At 31.0% G+C, this 25,368-nt stretch overlaps 3 protein-coding genes and 2 pseudogenes across 5 annotated transcripts; 4 read left to right on the top strand and 1 right to left on the bottom strand.

Moving 5' to 3' along the window:
* Positions 1-1,370: 1,370 nt before the first annotated feature.
* On the bottom strand, positions 1,371-2,816 carry LOC104718321 (putative F-box protein At4g22060 pseudogene; annotated as a pseudogene). Its single transcript, XR_015568446.1, has one exon. The product of XR_015568446.1 is annotated as a putative F-box protein At4g22060 pseudogene (transcript).
* Positions 2,817-5,446: 2,630 nt separating this feature from the next.
* Positions 5,447-7,039, top strand: LOC109126976 (uncharacterized). Its single transcript, XM_019230997.2, has 6 exons — positions 5,447-5,678; positions 5,914-6,153; positions 6,252-6,284; positions 6,385-6,454; positions 6,608-6,708; positions 6,805-7,039. Exons 1-6 carry the CDS (start codon positions 5,595-5,597, stop codon positions 6,880-6,882), a joined length of 606 nt encoding a protein of 201 aa, XP_019086542.1. The 5' UTR covers positions 5,447-5,594; the 3' UTR covers positions 6,883-7,039.
* Positions 7,040-10,047: 3,008 nt separating this feature from the next.
* LOC104718320 (uncharacterized) lies at positions 10,048-11,313 on the top strand. Its single transcript, XM_010436044.2, has one exon. It carries the CDS (start codon positions 10,115-10,117, stop codon positions 11,078-11,080), a length of 966 nt encoding a protein of 321 aa, XP_010434346.1. The 5' UTR covers positions 10,048-10,114; the 3' UTR covers positions 11,081-11,313.
* Positions 11,314-15,641: 4,328 nt separating this feature from the next.
* Positions 15,642-19,586, top strand: LOC104718319 (potassium transporter 9-like). The gene is made up of 9 exons (XM_010436043.3): positions 15,642-16,466; positions 16,544-16,769; positions 16,857-17,102; positions 17,192-17,242; positions 17,327-17,587; positions 17,668-17,835; positions 17,934-18,188; positions 18,271-18,793; positions 18,953-19,586. Exons 1-9 carry the CDS (start codon positions 16,320-16,322, stop codon positions 19,512-19,514), a joined length of 2,439 nt encoding a protein of 812 aa, XP_010434345.2. The 5' UTR covers positions 15,642-16,319; the 3' UTR covers positions 19,515-19,586.
* A 1,346-nt stretch (positions 19,587-20,932) lies between these two features.
* Positions 20,933-23,396, top strand: LOC104718317 (uncharacterized protein At4g15970-like; annotated as a pseudogene). The gene is made up of 3 exons (XR_015568445.1): positions 20,933-21,202; positions 21,409-21,785; positions 22,803-23,396. The product of XR_015568445.1 is annotated as an uncharacterized protein At4g15970-like (transcript).
* The last annotated feature ends 1,972 nt before the right edge of the window (positions 23,397-25,368 follow it).

Below are 25,368 nucleotides of genomic sequence, written 5' to 3'. Positions count from 1 at the left end.
CAGAACGAACATATTGAGACTAAGGGCAATCCGATCGATCGCTTATACACTCATTTGGGTGTCAAAAGATTCAATTAATAATATTTTAATTTAATTTAATTATTTAATTATTTTTTAATTTATCTAACTAATAAGAAAAAGACAACAGGAGACCAGTGTCTTATTTGTTCTGGGCAGAAATACTTTTCTCTCATCTTTTCACATTTTTTTCATTTTTTTATTTTTTATTTTAATTCTTTTGACCCTCTATGAGGTATGTCCAATGGGCATTTGGTTGCGCATTTGTCCGTCATCATTAATATTTTAGATACAAAAATGACCCTTGATTAATATTGTATAATCTCATAATAATACAATTTACAAAATAAAAATTTACAGAACAACAACTCGTTAAAAAAATCACAGAATACAATTATTTACAAATTTCTGTTAATTAGAACTATTTTGTAGAATAATGAAATCTAATATTAAATTATTATTATACACTTATATTAAATAAATAATATTTTAAATAAGATTTGATATAAAAAAATATAGGAATGCTATATATAAGTGTATAGGAATTGTTAAAAATTTATATAAAAAAATATTCTAAATATGTATATATTTTCATTGTAAACGTGACAAACTCTCATAAAACACGTTACAATTTAAAACATAGGACTTTTGTATTCATATTTTTTGTACAGCGACAATTCCGGATAAGTAGATAACTTAGTTTACAACGGTACCTAATTTTATCGTATTTCTCTGCGCCTCTTGTGGGTGTTCAACTTCTACCCATCAACTGTGGCTCTCGATTAGTTTGGATTCTTGAAGACAAGGTGGAAACTAAAGAAAGCAAGCTTTCAGTAGCAACAGAGGCTACTTTCTCAATAATGGGGTTTTAAGATTTTTCTCTCTCTCGTTTTATCCTACCAAATTCCTAGAGTAAGATTTGTGACATCACAAATTTCATGTGGGGGAAGTCCAGGAGGATATTATATTATTATGAGCTTTTTCATTGAAATCTACTCATCTCATAGGATGAGTGGTTTCCTATAATAATGAAATGTAACCAAATGAAACTTAAAACTTCATAATCTCATAATAGCTAGTTGTAAAGGATGGAACATTGTCTGCAGTGTAGTTTAATAATGTAATGATCCGATTTTTCTGACATTTATTTTTCAGATGTTTTATCATATACTGTAGTTAACTTCAAAATATTAAACAATTTTATGCAAAAAGTGTTTTCCCAAATTTCCGAAAGAAAAAAAAAATGAAAACTGTATACTAGTCAATTATACTTTTCAACAATAAACCAAAATTAAAGAATACACATCTGGATCAAAATGATAAACAAATTATTATAACTCATCAAGCGATGCATGTGGGACATAGAAAGTAATTTTTCATGATATACTTTATGATTATACATTATCCACACATATATTACATTCAAATAAACTTGCAAAAGAAAAAAGAAAAAAAACACAAGTGCAACATAAATGTCTTTTAGGGAATTGAAAAAAAACATTAAGAAGATACAACAAAGTTGAGATCAATCTTTCCGTTTGTAATTTGGTACAAACCACTGAACATCAAACAATCGATTAATGGTCGAACAAAAACTTTGATGTGGTCTTTCAATTTTGTGTGTGTCGAGATTGAAGACAAATACATCTTTTTCACTCCAAACACGATCAAATGTGGAGTAATGAAGAGAACAATAACCGCTAAAATATATTGAATTTCTCTTGACTCCTTCGATGGCATTGGCAAGCATGGTGATACCTTGATCCAGAATTATTGCCTCGTCTCCCAAAGAAGTAAGTTTTCTCTCCCACTTGTTATTTAAAGAATCCATCTTGTAGATGTGAAAGGACCAAACATCAGAATCACTCCTTATTATGCTTTCAACTCTAAGGACTTCTGCTCTCATCGTGACAACAAGATGTGATTTCTTGATATACCACACATCTGGATGAATGTGGCGTCGCAGTCTCACATCATCTGTAACTTGCGTTTCTAAGATTTTTTCCGGAATATCACCCGAAAATTCCAAGATCTTGACATCACGAGAAGTATACAAGTAAATCTTATGATCTACGTATACCACATCAATACTGCGTAGCGTGTTAGCAATGCAATAGTTAACATGTTTCCAACAGTTATCTCCTTTTTTGAAATAAACACGATAGTTTCGGATTGACCACATAACTACATAATCTTTGGTTTTATCCTCTATCCATAATAAAGGAAAGTCAATTTCGAGGTTAAATCTGATATGTTCTTGAAGATGTTCATCATCATATCGATCATCAATTTTTATACTAAACATATCATTGATGGTACGTTTAATCTTTATCTTACCAACCGGTGATTCCACAGACGGAAGATTAATCCTCTCGCGAGTAAATAGATTTATAATATAGAGATTATATATAGGATCCCTCATAAAGAGCCAACTTCCATAAATTGCCAAACAATGACTATTTGTGAATTCATCACCAACTTTTTGAATTCTATACACCTTCTCTTTTTCTTCAGGATTATATAAGAGACAAAAATCTTTACCTTTTTCAGGAAATTGAATCAACCAAGGGGTTTCATTGTTTGGCGCTGATTGTCTTGAAGCGTATAGCCAAGATGGACAGACTGATTTAGCTCGTTGAAAATCTGCAAACCCAAGACGTTTAAAAATCATGTCCAGGATATCTGAATGAAGTTTGGACCAATCTGATCCATCTGACATCGAAGAAAGAGAGTCCATCAAAAGCGTTTCTCCAAAAAAAAAAATATCAAAACAAAATAATATTCAAATCATTCTAATAGAGAGACATTAGAAACTAAGAAATCCATCTATTTAAATAACCTCAACCAACCCTAACCGTAAAAAAAGAAAACTTACCGTATTAGCTAGCTCCAATCTAAAAAAGAAATGTATCTGAAAATAATAAGTATTAGTTATTTATTTGATTTTTGAAAAGGTGAAAAATGAATGCATGTCATTAATTGATATGGATACAGATTTAATATGTGATATGTAATATATTATATAAAACGTTTTTACATAAATAGAAAAAAATCTAAACAAAAGACATGTATTTTGAGGATATGCAATTATTTCTTTCTTTTTATTTTTTTGGTAACTTCTTTATTTTTATTTTTTTTGAAATAACAATAATTGGATTCATATCCCATTTTTTGAAAAGTGATTTATGATCCATATTATTTTAGAGACAAATCTCACACCTGGAAAAACTTTTTCTTATCATTTGGAAAGATGAGAGGTATACTTTTCATATTTAGAGATCTATCTATTAAATAAAATTTCAGAAAAATATAAATTATTTTATATTTGGGGAAAAAATTACCAAAGATACATCTACATATGTAAGATATATGCATAAAGTTGTTTTTAAAGGAAACCAGATTTGTATCCGTTTATTTGATAGATGAAAGATTCTTGTAATCAAACCCCCAAATTTAGCGATTCAATAAAGAAAATCATTGTGAAAACTTTCAATATCATTTAAATACAGTAGAACCTCTATAAATTAATAAGGTCGGGACCATGAAATTTTATTAATTTATAGAAGTTTTAATTTATCGATAAATTAATAAAATATTAATTTATGAAGATAATTTTTTATCAGAAATTCAAAGTTTAGAAGAAATTGATGCTGATGATGAAGTTGAAAAAGATACGACGATACTTTTAGAACCAGTTACACGTAAAGAAACAATTATCGCGTCAAGAACTCTCTATAATTTTTGGATGCGATTTGAGAAGACAACACCAGAAGTTTTTGATGCAATCAGAAAGATTAGAGATGCTCTCCAACAAGAATGCAAATTCAAAAACAAACAAACAGCAATAGATTCATATTTCACTAGATATTCTTAGATATATATATACATACTAGTTTATTTGATTATTAATTTATGATATTAATGAGACCATATTTTTACATGGGATTTTTAAAAAAGTTATTAATTTATTATTTTATCGAATAGTGTCCAAAATTACACTAGTCCCAACTTGGGACCGGAGAAATTTATTAATTTATAGAGGTTATTAATTTACCGAGTATTAATTTATAGAGGTTCTACTGTAGATGATGATTTGTGGTTTTAACGTACTAATTAATTACAAAACCAGTGTGACAAGTAATATAAACAAAATTATTTAGGAAGTTTGTGAATGTTTACAACATTCCTTCAATTTGTAATATTTTGGATTCAGGTAGTACTTAACATACATTACAGAGGTTGGTACAAGAAAATTAAAAACTAACATGAAAGCCATAATTGCTGCATCATCACATCATGTAGAAACTAAAAGTCTTAACCAATTTCTTTTTGATCCATCATATACATGGTCAGTTATTGTATCTATAATCTCTCAAGGATGATAAATTTATTGACGATATCCCACTCATACCGCCTAATTCAAAGGTATTCTCATTCACCTAATATACATTTAATGATCATTCGTAATAAAATTATTATTATTTGATATGTATCATTAGAATATATCATTTTAGCTTACCATAAAAATTGAAGAATTAAATCAATTATATAAAAATACATCATGATATAACAAAGTAGTAAGAACTTATGATTTCAAAACTTACAGTAAAAGTAAATGAATAGAAAGAAATACTAGAAGAGTATAAGTTGTTAAATTATATAACCTAAATAGATTGACAATATATGTAAAAAAGTCTATTCGACTCAAATAAATATAGGTCTCTCTCCACTTCCCCCTCATCACATCTTACCTTCCTGTCAGTGATTACATCACGGTACAACGAGAATAACTTTAGGACCAACTTACCCACCAAATGAAGTTTGGATCACACTATACTTGTCATTGTATGCATGCTAGTATGCGTTGTCTCAACACTAGTATGTTGAATTTTTATGCATGCTAGTATGCTCCTCACCATGGTATCTTTATTATAGGTTGTTTTGCTTACGCCTCAGCTTTCATCTTCATTTTAGTACATTTCAAGCTATGGTTCTTGACTTTGCGTTCTGCACACTAGTCAAAAATGACTCTTCAACCGTCGCTGTAACCTTAGCCTTTTCCACTAATATACTATGAATACATAAAAATTCAACGGTAGATTATAGCATCTTTCAACGGTAAATTGAAAGATGCTAAAAATTCAGCCATCGATGATAATTTTTTTTTTCTCTTAAATGTGGTTTTCCTTTTCATTTTAGCTTCACTTAGAGCAAGTTCAACGGTGGTTTATAAAGAGTTTTGAAGAGATGCTTAAGATTAAAAATAATTCAAACTACATGATAAATGTTAAAATCGATTCTAAGTTAAGCATTTTTAGAATCCTTTAGGATCTGATATGTGTCGGTCCGTCATTGGTTGGTGAAATTAACAAAAAAAAAAAAAAAAATTCGACCGAACTTTTTTTCTCCTCTCTCTTTCATTTCTTTTGAGCCTATAATCGGTGAATTTTTGTCTCACGCCTCAATCCGTTGAATTGAGAGAGTCCGTTGAATTGAGAGAAGAGATGAGTCGGAAATGGGTTTCTAATCCGGCGTTATCACCATCCAAGCGACGCCGGTGACAACTTCGGCGATATATGGTTCCTCAATTGCAAACACCAAATCGGAAAGTAAAGAAATCGATGAGTTTGGTTCAAAGACGCTTCAATCTTGTCCCCATGGTATGCATATCTCTGATTTGAAGTACAGATCTTTAATATCTTCTGAATTAAGAATATATATTAGAAAATTAGAGTTTTCTGATTTATGAATTGATTAGTATAATTAGGATTCTTTCGATTGGGTATTTATTTTAGCAAAATTAGTGTTTAGGATCAGGTCTTCTTACTTCTCTCTCCTCTGTTTCCTCTGTTTGTATACGTTCAATGCTTAACATATGAAGCAATGATTCAACAGATGAAACCTGCTCTCCCTGCACTTGAACTACTTCTTCATTCAAACGATGAAGAAGTCGTAAAAATTCTTGCTTGGCACTGTGACATCTCTAATGGTTCTGAAGATGGTATCCAAAGTTTGACTGAGTCTGACTTTGTCCAATGTCTTCAGGATCAGTTTGGCAGTCTGACAAGTAGTCGTGCACGAATAGAAACATCCATACCTAGGAAGCACGGACCTGCAATTGCTGGTTACGAATCTGTATGTTCCTTCAAACATCCACAAAAACTATGGTTAATAGAATTTATATTACATATAATCAACTCCAATTTGTTTTTGTTTTTGTGGGTTTTCTACAGGCTTTGAAGAAGTTCTTCGAGAATGTTCTGCAGGTTTGTTTTAGTTCTTAGAACGTTGATGTTTTCTAACACATACCAAATAGAAAGCATACTAGAGTTACACATATTCTAAAATTCTATTGCAATATCACAGGCCTTTCTGAAACATGTTGACTTCAGTGTCGTTCGCTGTGCAGTGATCGCAAGTCCCGGCTTTACAAAAGGTTTTTTTTTTTTTGCCTCCTAAGACTATTTTCTAAATTTGCATGGTTAATATTGTTCAAATTTCAGCTGAACAAGCTTATACCTGATGATAACAATTACAAGGGTTACAAATTTCAAACACATATTAACATGTGATTGTTTCTTATCTTCAGGATCAGTTTCATCGCCACTTATTGTTGGAAGCGGAAAGAAGACAGTTGTGGCTTTTATCTCTGATGAGAGCTTCTTGTCCAATGCCGGATCTAAGCTCCAAGTAATAATAACTATCTCCACTTTAGATTTCTTTTTGTTGCCCATCTTGTTTCATGAATATTGTACCTACCCTTTTCTCTTGCATTTTGATAAACAGAGTATGCGACATTTTTGTGGATCTTCCTGTCCAGAATGTGTTGATATCTCAGTCAGATCAGGATTGGCCAATGCATAAGATGAGGCTGAGAAGTTTTTTAAAAAATTTAAGAACCCAAAATTAGGATCTTACCATTGGAGCATACCATTTTACAGTTTTTTTAAAAAGTTTTTAACTTCGTTATTTTTAATTATTATAACTAAAAACATACTTAAAATCCTTTTTTAACACTCCACCATTGAACTTGCTCTTAGATCTCTTTTCCATTACTTGCATATAATTATCCAGTAGCTTCTCTAATATAATAGGATCATTAACTATTCATTCATCTCTTTGTCAACTATTCTATTCCACCATTAACTATTCATTCATCTCTTTATCCAGTAGCTAGTCGGGTGCCTCTAACATCGTTTATATATAGTATGATCATTAATTATTCACTCGATCATACTCAAAATATAAAAGTTAACTAGATTGTAATCCGCGGTACACCGCGGGACAATATTTTGTAATTAAAATTTTAAGTTATATTTGTTAATTTTATTTGTTTTGTTTAGTGTTTAAGATTGTATAACTGCATTTTGATGGTTAGTTTTAGGAGATAACTCACGATATACTGAGGGATAATTTTTTGTAACTAAAATTTTTTAATAACCATATTTATGTAAACTCAAATCGGCTCTATAAACATCACCTGAAAGCATTTAAATTTTCTTTTAGGAAGTTTTTTTAATATTTAGAATTTTATTGAAAAGTATTTTAACTATGGATACTAATTTCTTATAGATTTATTTTTATAAATATTTTTTGGAAACTAATTTAAAGTACGACTTAAACTAATTTTGGTAGACAAAAACTGCTTAAAACATGATCTTATATATTAATGTAGATAATGCCAATATAGGATTTTCAAGAGGGATAATCTATTTTCTCTTATCTAAATGTGTTTCTATTGTTTACAAATAGAAAACTTTCGTTTAAATGGTCTAATCTCATATTAAAATATTTGTGTGTATTTTAGTATAGTAGATAATCCATAAAAACTATGTAAATTCTAACCCACTTAATCACATAACACTCGATCATTTAAATCTATTTAAGCAATTTTTTTCAAGGATCTTCTATGTAATTAAGTATAACAGAAATTTTACTTTGTCAAATATACTTTAAAAATGTAAATATAGATTTTGGTGTACTTGCAACAAAGTAGTATTTTTATTACATTTATGTGGGTTGGATTTGAAAGAACTATAAGTTGTGTATTTTTACTATTAATAATGTTAATATTTTAATAGTTTTTTATTGTGTATTAAAGTTATGTGATTAAACTTTTTTGTTTTTAGATTTAACATTAAGCATAGTGTACTTAATTTAGTAACTTTGTATTACAACTACAACTAAACACTTAGAGATATCAAAGGAGATTTACACTCATCGTCATACATGATACCAATTTCAATTATAACCCTTTTAAGCATTTGATTTGTGAGCTCCTAAACGTTTTATCAAAATAATATTTTCACATTAAGATATTTTAATTTTTCTATTAAATTAGAAGATTTATAATACTACATTTAATGATTTAATTCGTTGGAGAAAATGGTATTTTATTGTGTTGTATAATAATTTACAATTTATTAGACCAAATCCCAAAAACCCATGTACAACTCAACCCATTACATTAAAGATTATATATAAAAAATTACCAAATAAACTCATTAAAATGAATCGTAATTTGAGAAATTACAATCATCTTCTCCCTTGCCTCCAAAAAAAATTAACTTGTTTTGGAAATATGATTTCTGAAATAAAAAATCAAAATTATTTTAAGAATTTATTAAAATTTCCACAGAATTTTAATATAAATTTATTTAAAAAAATGAAAACATAAAGCAGCATATAATAAGAAGAAACGTTTTTTTTTTTTAAATGAGTAAAATATTAAGTCAATAACGACAATAGCATACAATAAGAAGTATCACAAATATTTCTTCTTGTTCACTGTCTTCAATATTGTCTCAATGTTACCTACAACCACAAATGCAAAATAATTGTGGACAAACATGTATTACACAAAGGGTCAACAATACTTTTTAAACAAAAATTATCGGTAAAATACAAAAAGAGAAGGGAGATTAGAGAAGCAGCCTTGGAGGTACCAAGGAGTCTGACTCCATAAACCTTAAGGTTAAGGATCACAGATATTTTAAGATAGACCTTTCTCAGATCCCGCCACTACTCCATTTAAAACTTAAAACATATTTCGTATTTCTGAGTTAAACATTTAGATTATAGGTTGTTATTTATAGAGGAGTTGGTTTGAGAATATTTTGGTGATCAAGTAAAATATCTCATATACAAATTTGGAAGATGAAGAAATCGCTCAATCACTATATGAATGATACACATAGTTAATGAAAGTTTACAAAAAAATATGTATTAATATAGTTATTCCTACGAATGATTTAGGGAATATTATTAATGTTATTGTGATAGCATGATATATTAGAAATAGTTTCCGATTTTAATGGACTTTCATTTTGGAAAATAGCATTAATAATAGCAATAAAGTGGAGATATTAAAGGAAACTATAAACCAATAGAAATTTGATTGATTTTTTCGATTTTTTTAGGAAATTATAATCAAATTATTAATATAATCGATTTGATTTCCCATATTTTAATTATTGTCTTCTTGTGCAATTTTTTAGGGATCAACATTGCAAAATAACAATTTAAATAAGTACAAATAAAAGGGTAAAACCCAAAATGTACTTCAAAAATGTATATATAAATGGGTTGAAAACAGTGAATTAGGGGAAGATGATAATAATATTTTTACCATAAAATTGGATTAATCGATGTAAAAAGTTCTCCATAAATACAGAGCAGTTTTTAGGACTAAGAAAAATATTTGTTAAACACAATACGGTACAAAGAAACCAAAGATACCTAATGAATTTAAAATTTTTCTCGTGACATATTAGGAATAAATGAATATATTATCTGAGTTATTAATTCTTAATCACGTAATAATCTTGTTCTCTAATTTCGTATTTAGTAATTTACTAATTATTTTCCTAAATATAGAAATAAAACATTCTGAGGTGCCCATTATTTGGTTAAACAATATATACATATATACACGAATGTTCTTCAAATTAAATATCAATACAAATTAAGTAAGGGAATATTCCTTTGTCTATCACTTCTAATTTCCTCCTCCTTTCTTCGTTATTGATGTTTAGCTCTCAAAAAAACTCAAGAAACCCCATCAAAACTCAACTTTTATTGCCCACTGAAACAAATCATGGATCTTGCCCCAGAGGAGCTTCAATTTCTCAACGAAAAAGACATTTTTCATGAATCAACATCGATTCCCAAATATTCTCCAAAAACCTTTTACCTCATAACCCTAACCCTAATATTCCCTCTCTCCTTCGCAATCCTAGCACATTCCCTCGTCACACAACCAATCGTAGCTAAGATCGACACCTACTCACGAGCCAATCAAGCTCAAACCCAACATGAGTGGACCATCCTCCTCATTTTCCAATTCTGCTACGTCATCTTCCTCTTCGCCTTCTCTCTTCTCTCCACAGCCGCCGTGGTCTTCACCGTCGCTTCTCTCTACACCGGGAAGCCCGTTTCTTTCTCATCCACAATGTCGGCGGTACCTCTCGTCCTCAAAAGATTGTTAATCACTTTCTTATGGGTCTCTCTCTTGATGCTTGCGTACAACACCGTGTTCTTGATCTTCTTGGTCACGTTGATCGTAGCTGTCGATTTACATAAGGTAGTTTTAGCTGCGTTTTCGTTGGTAGTGATCTGTGTTCTGTTCTTAGGAGTTCATGTTTATATGACGGCTTTGTGGCATTTAGCTAGCGTAGTGTCTGTTCTTGAACCGGTTTACGGTTTCGCTGCGATGAAGAAGAGCTATGAGTTGCTTAAAGGGAAGACTCTTATGGCTTGTTCGATGGTATTCATATACCTTGCTCATTGTGGATTCATTGCGGGAGTTTTTGGAGCAGTGGTGGTTCGTGGTGGGGAAGATTATGGGATTTTCGCAAGAATAGTCGCTGGTGGGTTCTTGGTTGGTGTTCTTGTGATAGTGAATCTAATTGGATTGCTTGTGCAGAGTGTGTTTTACTATGTTTGCAAGAGTTTTCATCATCAGGAGATTGATAAATCCGCTTTGCATGATCAACTTGGTGGGTATCTTGGTGAATACGTGCCTCTTAAGAGCAACATTCAAATGGAAAACTTTGAAGTTTGAGAGAAGTTCATCATCATTTGGCAGTTTACAAAACTCTTGTAAGCTTGTAATTTTCCCACAAAGTGTTTTTTTTTTTTCTTAGGAGAGGAAGAATGGTTTCTTACAGAGTTTATTTTGGTACTTCTGTATACTGTACCAAAAAAAGAAGAAGAAAATGGTCGTTTGTTATGTATGGTTGAGCTAACCTGCTTAATCCAACATTACGATTTGGATATATATAACTTTGATTCCCATATTAGAGCTATAAAGAAAAAACAGAGCAATGATGGAGTTGTTCTATAAAGAGAAAAACAGAGCAATGTTGGAGTTGGAACTTCTGATGTTGTTCTGGAGTCTTACTTCCCGTATTCCGATGGTGTTGGAACTTTTTTTGCGAGATCTTTTTCAATAATACAATAAGTTACACGCTACCACCATCTTTCATTTACTTACGTAGTTGTAAAGGCATGGACGTTGCATTTCTATACTTCACTTAAATGTCATCAAGATCAAGGATTTTTGTTTGTAAAATTGATTGTTCTCACAATGTATTCCCTATATATTAATAGAGAAGCACTCTCATAAAAAAGCTGACGTGTCACGTTCACAGAGCTCCTGTACATTTCTAATAAATGCATTTTCTTCTCATTGTTATTTACATAAATATGCTACTGTAATATTATGAGCCAATGTTTTTTTATTAATATTTAAAAATGAAAAATTTAATCAACTATTAAATCCAAAAATGTATTTAATTATCATTTTTTATAACCCATTTACTTATTAAAAGTAAATTACACTTCACAAGAAAAAAATTATTCATTTATTTATCACTTTTATCATTTTTCTCATTGCATTTTTAAACTTAGGATTAGTTTAATTAAATCTATTAGTTTAAAAATATTGTTTTATCTATTTAATGGTATAGTGATATTGATAATAATGTGAAACATAAAATATGTGAATTTGATTTTTAGAGACACAAAAAGACATCAAAACTTTCTACACCAGCTTACAATTCTTTTTCAAGTTCAAATATTTCACGGGTAAAACGTATTTTATAAAAAATAATCGCAAATTTGAATAAACGAAAAAGAAATTTACTTACATATTTTATTTTATACAAAAAATTCTTAAATCTCAAATAATAATTTTACTCATAATATTTTATTTAAATCGACTTATCCCGTACATAGTGCGGGTTGGTACCTAGTATAGTTTAAACTTTAAGCAGTAAGAAATTCTTTCATCATATTTGACCCCAAAAAAAAAAAAAACCTACATTATATGGAAAAAAAAATGGTGTATTAGCATGGACAAGTAACGGCACTCGTTTCCGAACCAACCGCATGCTTTGGAGCTTCGTGCCATGTGTGAGACTGACAGTCCATGACGAATTCCCTAGACGAAGGCTCACCGACTACGGTATTCGTCAAAAATTTGTCATAGTTTTCTAATTTATTGAAAAGGAGACATTAAAATATTGTGAAACTTCAGATGTGTTAAAATTTTGTAAACTATATTCCGCTACATATTAAAATATATTGTTATTTATGTTTTATTCTTAGACTCGGTTTAGTCATTGTATTTCAGCATTCGTTAGTCCTTTCTTCCAAACCGAATGCAGACATTTTAAGAATAACAATGTAGTTCATTATATACTAAAGTATACTAGACAATTTTTAGAGAATTTCCAAAATATCTCTTTTACAATACCATTTTTCAAAAATATCTCCTCTTTTAAATTTTACCAAAAAACCACTAAAAAATTATAAATTTTCAAAATTTTGTATGTAAACTTATAAATATATACACAAATTACCTTTATATATGTGTAAATTTTTTTATATATTTTATAAATACAGTATAAATACCTTTTAAAAACCTTTTAAAAACTGTTTAAAAATCTTTTAAAAACCTTGTAAATCTTTTTAAAATCTTGTAAAAACCTTTTCAAATGTTTTAAAACTTTATAAATATTTGGATTGAGTCTAGAGGTAGTAGTTATTATCTAGAAGTACCTTGTGAACCATATAAAACTTTATAATTTTTCCTATTTAAAAAGGAATATTTTTGAAAATAGATAGATGAAAGGGGTAATTTTGAAAAGGGATACGAAAAGAAGTATTTTTCAAAAATTCTCTTTTTAGTTTAAAAAGACTGAAAGAGATTTTTTAAAAGAATAAAAAAGCTTCAACCTACACTATATTCATTTAGAAGAAATGTTTTGAAAGTAGTGAAAAGGCCCTTAAATTAGTGCAATAATTCAAATTGAATATGGCCTAGAATTATTTAAAATATCGTTATATATTCCCATGATTGAGCTACAAAACTAATGGCCGAAAAACATATGAATGGTATTGAGTCTATTGACTTTTGTCCTACCCATATATTTTGGTAGTTCATGAACATAAATGGATCTTAGTGGAATATGCGTCACCTGTCACAATTATAGGTTGAATGACGAAGTTTATAGTTTTTTTTCGTCAACTAATTTGTATAGGATAATGTTTTTAAAAAATATTTTCCAGTACGATAATGTTTAAACTAAAATTTTCAACCATCAAAACATTCGAACCTATACAAAAATGAAAATTGACGTGATAAAATAGTGTTTCTCGAATCAGCAATTAACTCATTTTTATTTTATTTATCAAACGATCTAGTTTAATGTACTGTATACTGAAATTGGAGTAGTTGATATGAATATTTTGACCCCCTCACTATTTAGCACACAAATGTGAGGTTTGAGTGTTATTAGTAAAGATGGAGTCCAACTCAATTGGCAATGAGTGGAGAAATCCATAAACTATATATATTGTTCCACAAATTTCTATCCTCTTGATGTGAGATATTTTAATATATCTTTCTCACGCTTAGTGTTGGACATCTGAAGCATAAAGTTTGTGGGACTGGACATCCACGAATAAATCCACAATCGAGAGAAATTTACTGTGGGCTCTGATACCATATTAGTAAATATAGGGTCAAATTTAAAATCAATTGGCAATGAGTATATAGACCTATATACTATATATACTGCTCCACAAATCTTAATATGGTATCAAAGCCCGTCTTAAATCTTAACAGTCGATGTGGGATATCTTAATACGTGTTTTAGTCACGCGTACGTGCACATAAGTCATCTACATATTTCATATTTGCTTGTTATGCTTCAATTCATGTGTAGGGAGTTTTTTTTAAGAGTGTTGCATATCTTTTGCATCCACTAGGTATACCGTATACATCATGTATACTTTTCCAATAATCAATCAATCAATCAACAAATGTATAATTGTACTCGTTTCAGTTATAATATAATCTTCAGTAACGAGAAATGTGCAGAATAAAAATTAAAAAGTATAGGTTGTCATTATCATCAATCGTTAAAAAAGAAAGAGATTTATTAATAGATCCGATCAATAAAACAGTTTCTTAACGTGGGTACTGTCTTCGACCGACGGTTATTATTTTATTTTTTCTTATAATATTGAAGTAGTTTAATTGATAGTTTTTAAAAAAAAATTGGTTAAAGAGCTTTGGTAGTTTTTAATTAAATCGTTTATTTGCAAGTTTCACATAAAAATGTGTTTTTATAACTATAAATGCATAATCTCATGCACGTTGTCTTTTCTTGGAGATAATAGGGATTATACACTTATGTATTCCATTATCACTTTAGAGAAAACAAAATATGGGTCAACCCACTTTAGATATATACTCCATATTTTTAAAAATTGTTATGAGTCAATGGCCTTAATATTTGATACTACTAGTTAAATTTTATTGGGGTTTTATTTGGAAATCAAAAATTGACATGGGATGAAATTTATATTGCTAATAACTGTATAATATATCAAAATTTGTGATTTAAATGTTGATGTTAGTGTTGTTTAGTTATCAATATCGATTATATATTTATATTTACATGTTGTGGATGAAAAAACTAATATATATATATATATATATATATATACTAATATTTCATAGCATATAGTCAATAAATTATAACTTAGTGTTGTTTGGTAATCAATTATAACAACAGTATGTCAGGTAAAGAACTTGAATTGCTGTTTTCTATTCTTATCTTATGTATTTCGTATTTGACAACATGGTGTTTAATATTTTCTCAATCACTAAAATTTTCTAACACGATAAGATCAATCTAAATTTTCTAAAACTAAAATAAATAAATTAAAAGGATTTTTTTTTTCTTAGCTTTAGTATTGCGACATATACAACCAGCAAAAATTTATAGTCATTCTACACATTTATTTTTTTTTGAAAAAGAAAAAAAATGAAAAATAAATAATTCTACACATTTATTATATCACAGCTTTACAATAATGAGCCGTCACTTTCGTATGACAACACAAAAAGGTTGTGCGGCATGTAGGAAACTGGGAAACAAAACAAACACACAAAACAAGGAAAGAAAGTAAACAAAAATATCCAAATAGTAAATCTAAGACTAATAAAATCTAATAACTTTTTTGGCAAAAAAGAGAGGATAAAATGGAATTTAACTCTTTTTTGTTATGTAAAGTCGGATATATACATCATCATCCTATGTCGCATTCTCAAATTAATGTAAATGCTTACTAGAAACTAGAAAAGAAAAAAAAGAAAAGAATACTACCACAAAAAGAGAGAGAGAAAGAAATCGTATCGAGTTTAACTGCTCGTGTCTCTCTCTGCCACTCGTCTTCAGTTTTGTCAGCGTCTTCATAACTTTATAAGTTCTTCCTTCTTCTCTATCCATCTCCTCTTCTTTCTTTCTTTGTTGGTCACTTTGTCTTTCTTTGTAACTTACTTATCTGAAAACAAAGAATAAAGAGCAAAAAAAAAACATACTTATTCACAAAACCGTGTTTCTTTTCGCGTTATCTTCATAGTTGTTCAAGATTCTTTTTTTTTCTTCTTCCTATAATCATTTGATTGACTGATTCTGTTTTTTTTTTTAAATACCAAAAAGAGGGTCTTTCATTACAGAAACTTTAATTTATGTTTTGTTTGGTTTAGCTTTTTTATCCAATTCCATCAAAAGCAGAGTTGTACGACACTAGTTGTTGTTCTGTAATAATAATAACAACTCAAGAGTCAATTCTTATAGACTCAGAGAAAGAAAGAAAAACAAAAAAAGTTTCAATTTTTTGGTCTCATCTCAGGCCAAAATTGCTCCAAATGGTTATCAGATTCTAGGGCTCTGAACTAGTTTGATCTGGGCAGGAACCAATTTAAGGGGACTTTGTTACAAAAAATGGCGGAAAGGGTCGAAACCTCTGTAACAGATGGAGAACAAACGATTGAAGAAAGACAAATTGGAGCTATGTGGGAATTAGAGAAGAAACTTGATCAACCCATGGATGAAGAAGCTAATAAGCTCAAGAACATGTACAGAGAAAAGGTAACTGATTCAAAATTTCAATTGAGAAAAATAAAAGTTGAGGTTTTTAAGAAATTCCTCTGTTTTTATTTGACCAGGGCTTATCGATTTGGATGCTTCTAAGGCTGTCTTTTCAAAGTCTAGGAATAGTTTACGGTGATTTAGGGACTTCTCCATTGTATGTGTTTTACAATACATTCCCTGATGGGATTGATGATAAAGAAGATGTAATTGGAGCTCTTTCTTTGATCATTTACTCTCTTTTGCTTATACCTCTCATCAAGTATGTCTTCATTGTCTGCAAAGCTAATGACAATGGTCAAGGTAAAGTTTTTAAAAGCCACGATTAGTTAATCGATGTTTTGGTTTGTTTATACTCATTGGTATAAATTGATGTTTGTGTGTGTGCAGGTGGGACTTTAGCTATATACTCGTTGCTTTGTAGACATGCTAAAGTGAAACTAATCCCGAATCAGCAAAGGAGCGATGAGGATCTCACGACTTATAGTCGAACTGTATCCGTTGAAGGGTCTTTTGCTGCTAAAACCAAGAAGTGGTTAGAGGGTAAAGATTGGAGGAAGAGAGCTCTTCTGGTCATTGTTCTTCTCGGGACTTGTATGATGATCGGTGATGGTATCTTAACTCCAGCCATCTCCGGTAAAGCTTATTTGCTTCCTTCCTTTACCATAAAAAGATGACAGCTTTACTCAAACTTTGAGTTTTACAAAATCATTCTCTTTATACAGTTCTTTCTGCAACTGGTGGGATCAAAGTCATCAATCCAAATATGAGCAGCGGTAAGTAACTTTCACCGCTCCTTATGTCACTTGAGGTTTCCCATCGGTTAAGTATTGCTTACCTGCTTCTGTCCTTTTTTGCAGACATCGTTGTGCTAGTGTCTATTGTCATTTTAATAGGATTGTTCAGTATGCAACACTATGGTACAGACAAAGTCGGATGGCTCTTTGCACCTATAGTGCTTATCTGGTTCCTCTTCATTGGAGCCACTGGTGTATACAACATCTGCAAACACGACAGAAGCGTGTTAAAAGCGTTTTCGCCTACATATATATACTTGTACTTCAAAAGACGAGGTCGAGATGGTTGGATTTCGCTAGGTGGCATTCTTCTCAGCATAACAGGTAACTAACTAGTAATACCTTTAAATCTCTAAGAGATTCATTTTGAAGTTGTCTAATGTTTCTTCTTGAAAAAATTGTAGGCACTGAGGCGTTATACGCAGACATTGCTTATTTCCCGTTACTAGCGATACAGCTCGCCTTTACATTTTTTGTGTTCCCTTGTCTTCTTCTAGCATACTGCGGACAAGCTGCGTATCTTGTGAATAACACGGACCATTATAAAGACGCGTTCTATGCATCTATGCCGGGTTTGTCCGAAAACCTGTTTAAAGCTTTACTAGTCTTTGAAGTCATTACATAGTGCTGTTACAAAAACACTGAAACTCTCTTTGACTTGAGTCTACAGATAGTGTATATTGGCCAATGTTTGTAGTTGCGACAGGAGCTGCAATAGTTGGAAGCCAAGCTACAATCTCAGGGACTTATTCCATAGTCAAGCAGGCCGTAGCTCATGGATGTTTTCCTAGAGTTAAAATTGTTCATACTTCCAAGAAGTTCCTCGGTCAGATCTATTGCCCTGATATTAACTGGATACTCATGCTCGGCTGCATCGCCGTCACTGCTAGTTTCAAGAATCAGAGCCAAATCGGAAATGCATATGGTAAAGATGTAACTGTAGTCTTAAAACCGTTGATTAAAATGAAGTTTCATCTGACTGTCTTTTGGAATCTTTTGTGAATTAGGTACTGCGGTTGTTCTCGTGATGCTTGTGACCACAATACTAATGGTACTGATCATGCTGCTCGTGTGGCGTTGCCACTGGATCCTTGTCCTTGTATTCACCGTTCTCTCCCTCTTTGTTGAGTTTTCCTACTTCTCAGCCGTCATCTTTAAGATTGATGAAGGAGGATGGGTTCCACTCATCATAGCAGCGATCTCACTTCTTGTAATGTCAGTTTGGCATTACGCAACAGTCAAGAAATATGAGTTTGAAATGCATAGCAAAGTGTCCATGAGCTGGATACTAGGCCTAGGTCCTAGCCTCGGGCTTGTCCGTGTCCCTGGTGTCGGTTTAGTCTACACTGAATTAGCGAGTGGTGTCCCTCACATTTTCTCTCACTTCATCACCAACCTCCCCGCTATTCATTCGGTTGTAGTCTTTGTCTGCGTCAAGTACCTTCCGGTTTACACTGTCCCTGAAGAAGAGAGGTTTCTTGTGAAGAGAATCGGACCAAAAACATTCCGAATGTTCCGCTGCGTAGCTAGGTACTGTCCTTTCTTTGTCTTCTCTATTCATTAGTAGGGCTGTGTAATGGCCTATACCAGTCCAGCCAGGGATGTTTTGAGCTAGACTCTGTTCAACCCACTCTGTTTTCATCCATGGTTATAACATTCATATAATCTCTCAAACCTTTTCTTTAACAGATATGGTTATAAAGACCTACACAAGAAAGACGACGATTTCGAAAACAAATTGTTGAACAGCCTCGTCGCATTCATTCGAATCGAAACAATGATGGAGCCAGCTTCGAACTCAAGCACCTACAGCAGTGCGTATTCTGTCAACAATACACTAGAGTCCAGAGAAGACTTGATCCATAACAACAGCATCAACCACCACCACAATAGCAACAACAACAATAACAACACGGATATGTTTTCATCGATGGTGGACTACACGGTATCAACTTTAGATACGATAGTTCCCGCTGATTCACCGCATAACGGGGTGAGTTTCAGTCATGACAACACTATAGAGGAGGACGAGATGGATGAGATGGAGTTTCTAAAGACCTGTAAAGAGTCAGGGGTTGTTCATATTATGGGAAACACTGTGGTGAAAGCTAGAAGTGGATCATGGCTTCCAAAAAAGATTGCCATTGATTATATTTATGCATTTCTTGCTAAGGTTTGTAGGGAGAATAGTGTTATATTGCATGTTCCTCATGAAACCCTTTTAAACGTTGGACAAGTCTTTTATGTATAGTTTTCTTTTTTTTGGTCTATGTAAAACAAATCACAGATAAAGGGGAATAAAAGGATACCAAATTTATGATTATACCATAGAGAAATTGTTGCTGGCCTTGGTCAGAAAGAAGTTAGTTATTACATGTATAAGAAGTCCTAACGCAATCAAATCACGCTCAAGAGTCGAGCTTGATTATCAACGGCTCGATCATATTCACGGCCACTACTCAATGATACGATCAGCCTAATGAAGACCACATGATCCGCTCTAACGATCACAGCAACTACTCTGCGATCAAGACTATAAAGCAAATTTGATAGGCATTGTGATTTCACCACGAACATTTCATAAGAGCTGGTGTGATGGTTCTACAAACTAGACATGATTATCATTGATATAATCACTTCAAGTCAAGAACCAACAGGAAGAGCTTCCGGGACTTGTGGCTCTTTGGTTCTGGAATTTAGTTGATTAACACTCAACAAAGTAACCCTTGTTTTTTTATTTCTTTTTTGGCAAGGTTACATTTTATTAGGTTATGCTATTTTGTAAAAGTTAAACCTCACCTCTTCATTTTAATGACATTCACATTCCTATATAAAAAATAAAAAGATTCCTCTAAAAACAAAAATAAAGAAACAAAAACTTTATTTGAAGAGGTCAGCATTATAATTAATCTTCAACTTTTTCCTACAGAAATTCAACTAGAAGACTAATTGAAACAATTATGTAGCAAATTATTGATTTATTCAACGCTAAAATACGTAACTATCTCAAAATTCAAAAAAGGTCCCTCCATCCCATAAACCGGATGGTTTAAGCTGAACCGCTCTTGTAGCACACTAGACCATAAGCCATATTAATTCGCTCTATTATTAGAAATCATGTTTTCAATAGGAAGAAATTTGATATAATCAAGTATACGAAAAATCCGAATTGCACTCCTATATTTTGGGTTAGTATATAACAATCATTTTAAATAAGCCACTAATCATTAGTTTCTTTTTTGTTAGTCGACCAATATGAACTCTATCACTCAAATACAAATTTTTGTTCGTTAGAACGTAATAATCAAAAATTATTGATTAAGAACAAATTTGTTCGAGTATTATATAGTTTTCTTAGTTAACTTGTAGGTCTTTATGCTCTCATTTCGAGACACAACAAAACCGAACCAGTTTGGTCATGGTATTCAAAGGAAACTTCCCATGCGAGCGAAAAAAATATCTTCATAAGTTACAATCACAATAATCGTTACAAATTTCTTCACAAGTTAAGTTATATAATTAAACAGAAAAAGAACATTCAAACAAATATCAAAGACTGTTTTTTTTTTTGACCTCATATCAAAGACTATTAAATGGCGGCTATATAATTAACTCATATTTTATAAGTAACACGTACAAAGAAGGAAAAAAAGATTCATAGCCAAAATTATGAAGAGCACGAACGGCGAAGCTCCTTCAATGGGCTACGAATTTGCCAAAGTTAGCATCAAAGGTGAAAAATCTAAACCGCCGATGATATATTCCGATGGTTTGTTCGGAGGGAGAGACGTGATGAAAATCGTGTTATTGGTCGCAACCGTAACACTTTCTTGTCTATTATTTTATAAATCTGCAAATAATCCACTCAACATGATGTTGTCTCCATCGAATACCGATTGCTCTTCTTCAAAAATCATAAACGAAACTCTCTTAGAAACAGTAAGTGTATATCATATATGTTACACATGAAATTTCTTATATATCGTTTAGTTTATCAAAATGTCAGATTCCATTTTAGACTAATCTCTCAAATTTACAATATTTCGTAGTTAAGAGAACTTGTGTAGAAAAGAAAAAATGATCTGTAGTCTTTATACGTCATGATGATATGTTATTTACTCTTAAATGTATTGATGTTTTTTTAGGTGCCAAGGAAAGAACCGGTATCAAAGTTAGAAAAAGTATTAATGAATGCGGCTATGGAGGATAACACGGTGATCATAACAGCGTTAAACCAAGCATGGACTGAACCAAACTCAACATTTGATGTATTTCGAGAGGGTTTTAAAGTCGGAATAGGAACAGAGAGGCTATTGAAGCATGTAATCGCGATTTGCTTGGATAACAAGGCATATGATCAGTGCCTAAAGGTTCATCCTCATTGCTACTTGATTAACGCCACGGATTCAGACCAACTATCCGGGCCAAACAGATTCATGACTCCTGGTTACTTAAAGGTCATTTGGCGACGAATGGATCTCTTAGACAAGTCATTGGTTTAGGATACAACTTCATCTTCACGGTACGTAAAATATCTCAGTCTTCTTCTCTTATTTTATTCATAGTTAATTAGTATATGTTTTTTTTTAATATATAAGTAATTTGTTTTCAAATCTGCGCATTTGAGGTTAGACAATAAACTCACGCACCATCAGTGAAAGTTGCCAACCATTTACTAACTATATAATTTCAAATATTAAGAAAATGGTTGGTAATATCTTTAAATATGTAGGATTTGTTCCATTTATGGTCTATAAAAACACTCTCTAAACTGCATTAAAAAGCTTTGTAAAAAGTTTGTTTTAATATAATTTAACATTAAATTCAAAAAAAAAAAATATGTAGGATTTGTTTAACATTGTATTGTCCCTTTGTTAGATTTTATTTTCCTCGAGGGTTTTAGATTTGACTATCGTGATTCTTCGTTTTGTTTCTAGCGCTAGCACACCTCTAACTTCCAATTTTTACGTTTACTTTTCCTTGAATTATATTTAATTCTTTGATATAACGTGGCTGGCTAGGACTCGACGGTAAAGGTTAACTGATCAGGATTATGAACTACATTATAAATATTAATAAATGGGTCTCGAAACCACAAAATATCTGCATTATATATATACAACAAGCTTATCATTAATTTGCATATAAAGTCACTAAATCGAATTAACAAGATATGTAAAATAATAACATTTTAGTTATAAAGAAAACAAGTTATGTAGAACAAAATAAAAAATAACACGTTGGTAAAAATTTACTGAAACTGTGCAACCCTTTTTAATTGTGGTGACATATATAAAAAATAAATTTTGGTCATATGAGAAATATATATATATATATATATAATGTGATGACAATCATGGTATATATATATATATATATATATATATATGTGTGTTTGTCAACAGATTTATTTAAGTACGTAACCTCTGTCGGTATATAATTGACATTTAAACGTCTATATACAGTTATACACACATACACACGCAAACAAAACACTACAATCTTGAATATTAATGATAAGCTTGTTGTATATATATAGGATGCAGATATTTTGTGGCTTCGAGACCCATTTCCCCGGTTTTTTCCAGACGCTGATTTTCAAATAACATGCGATGATTATAATGGAAAACCATCAGACAAAAAGAATCACGTCAACTCCCGATTTACATACGTCAAGGCAAGCAACAAAACTTCAAAATTTTACAAATACTGGATCAGATCGAGTAAGAAGTATCCTGGTAAACACGATCAAGATGTCTTCAACCTTATAAAAAGCGATCATCACGTCGAGAAACTCGGGATAAAGATGAGGTTTTTTGACACGGTTTACTTTGGAGGGTTTTGTCGGCCGAGCCGGGACATCAATGTGGTCAACACCATGCATGCTAATTGTTGTATTGGTTTGGACAACAAAGTGAATAATCTTAAGGCAGCTCTTGAAGACTGGAAACGATATGTGTCACTAAACACGACCGTATCCGTGACTAAATGGAATATTCCGCCTAGGTGTGGTTATTGAATGCCGTAAGATCAGTAGTAGATATAGTAGAAGCTAGCTAGTTTCGTACGTTAAGATAGTTTCGTTGTTATTGAAGTGGGTTTTTGTGTCTTAATTAATTTAGTTTTGAGCTGAGATAGTACGCTTTTTATTTTATTTGGAAATATCAAACATATAAAGATTATTTTTAAAAAATTAGAAGCCATAAGAAATTATGAAGGCAAACCTCTAATTTATGGTTTACCTTTCCATAGTGGGGATGGGAATGTGAGACTATTATTGAAGGGTATTTAAAAAATCTTGAAATGCAACATATTTTATATTTTTTAATCAAATTAGTATATTCTATAATTCTTAATTATCCTTTTAGTGTTCACAAAAGAAAAACTGGCAAAATAATTGAAGCATGAAAATGTGAAGTTGTTCACATAATACCATATAGTTGTTCACATAATACCATGCTTAAAATAAACGTTCATAGTTGTTCACGGTTTTGGTTTTACTGTTTATTTTAGTAAATTACTATGAACGTTTTAAATGATAAAATAGTTACTTTTCGACATATGCGTATCTAAAAGTTTTTGCCACATTTAGAAAGAAAAATAACAACAAACAAGCAGAAATACTGCTACGGTTATGATTATCGTAATTGATTATGAATGTATACATGTATCTTTTCTTGTACAGAACCAAGTTGTTGGAATTTGCCGAACAGGTACGCCCAGACAACTGTCCAACTGAAAACAATTGGTCCTTGAAATAAATAATCACTGAATTCGTCGTATATAGTATACATGACAGACCAAAGAAAATCCCTTATAGCATGTTGTAGACTACAGTGTTTTGAGTCATAATAATGTGAAAGCTACGGTACAACAAAAGAATAAATAAGAGGATTTAATATTCGGGAGAGCAACAACAACAACAAAAAGATTATGATGACAGGACAAATTCTTGAGTCTTAACCCAAAAAATAAATAATTTTTTTTCTCCGTTATAAAATTTGCCTAGATACCATGAGAGGGCACGATTTAAACCCATGAAATAGTCTAAAACCACATGATGAAGAGTATCAGAACAATTATGCGTACACTATACAATGTCAAAAATGAAAAACTCAGACCTAATTTTCTGATTAAAAATCAAAACAGTTATTTAGACTATTTTTTTTTTTTTTTTTTGGTAAATGGTGTTCGAGTTAGACTTAGTCTTATTTGATCGATTGATATAACTAAGGCGACAATTAATAATACTCCATGAGATGCATCTAGAATTCGACGCTTCCTAGTCTAGTCATTAATCCGAGAATTAATTAATTGACTCATTCACTTAAAATAAAATTAATTAAGAGAAAAAATTAAAGTATAACAACGCCACGAGTAAACTGGAAATAACGTGAGCGTGATGGAAACAGAATAAAAAGCCACTTGGTGTCACTACAATGGAAAAACTAGTTAAACAATTGTCACTCAATTTTTTTTTTACTGTCATTCAATTAAATTAAATAAAATATTAGGTGAATTCTGAAATGAAAGTTTGAATTTGGGTTACGAAGACTATTTCTTTCTCAAAAATTAACATTTTTTTGAAGTACATTTTCTGTTATGCTTTTTTAGTTTTGTTTTTAAATTTGAAGTACATTTTGTGTTATACCCTTTTCATTTTGTTTATTTAAAAAATTATTTAACACATTAACCTCTAAAATTTTCCAAAACGAACATTACTCCAGATTTTGTTTCCTAAATATTTTACATTTCATTTCAATTTAAAAATAACAGCAATCAATATGGAAATAGAAATTATCATATATTTAACCATACATTATGTTGTGTTTTGAAAATATTCTATATCTGAATCCTTCGTAAACAAAGAAAAAAAACAATTTGATTCCCATTTTGTTTTCCAAAATCTGTGAGTTTTGATTCTTAACATAAGAAAAATTTCGATTGACAATTATTTAAATATTATAATTAACATATATAAACTTAATAAAAAATTTAATTATAACGAATATGTAAAATTAAAAAATTCTAAAATACTATATAATGTGGTTATATAGTAGATGAGTTATAAAGAGAACATGTTGAAATTAATAAAATATTTTTAA

Source organism: Camelina sativa, chromosome 10 (genome assembly GCF_030686135.1).
Source record: "Camelina sativa cultivar CO46 ecotype springtype chromosome 10, ASM3068613v1".
NCBI classification, from domain to species: Eukaryota; Viridiplantae; Streptophyta; class Magnoliopsida; order Brassicales; family Brassicaceae; genus Camelina; species Camelina sativa.
This window is presented reverse-complemented; position numbering and strand designations above follow the sequence as displayed.

Coding starts and splice junctions, on each gene's coding strand:
- LOC109126976 (XM_019230997.2), top strand. CDS start 5,595: ATGGTTCCTCAATTGCAAACACCAAATCGGAAAGTAAAGAAATCGATG. Junction 5,679..5,913: donor GCTTCAATCTTGTCCCCATG/GTATGCATATCT, acceptor ATGATTCAACAG/ATGAAACCTGCTCTCCCTGC. Junction 6,455..6,607: donor AAGTCCCGGCTTTACAAAAG/GTTTTTTTTTTT, acceptor TCTTATCTTCAG/GATCAGTTTCATCGCCACTT.
- LOC104718320 (XM_010436044.2), top strand. CDS start 10,115: ATGGATCTTGCCCCAGAGGAGCTTCAATTTCTCAACGAAAAAGACATT.
- LOC104718319 (XM_010436043.3), top strand. CDS start 16,320: ATGGCGGAAAGGGTCGAAACCTCTGTAACAGATGGAGAACAAACGATT. Junction 16,467..16,543: donor AGAACATGTACAGAGAAAAG/GTAACTGATTCA, acceptor TTATTTGACCAG/GGCTTATCGATTTGGATGCT. Junction 16,770..16,856: donor AGCTAATGACAATGGTCAAG/GTAAAGTTTTTA, acceptor GTGTGTGTGCAG/GTGGGACTTTAGCTATATAC.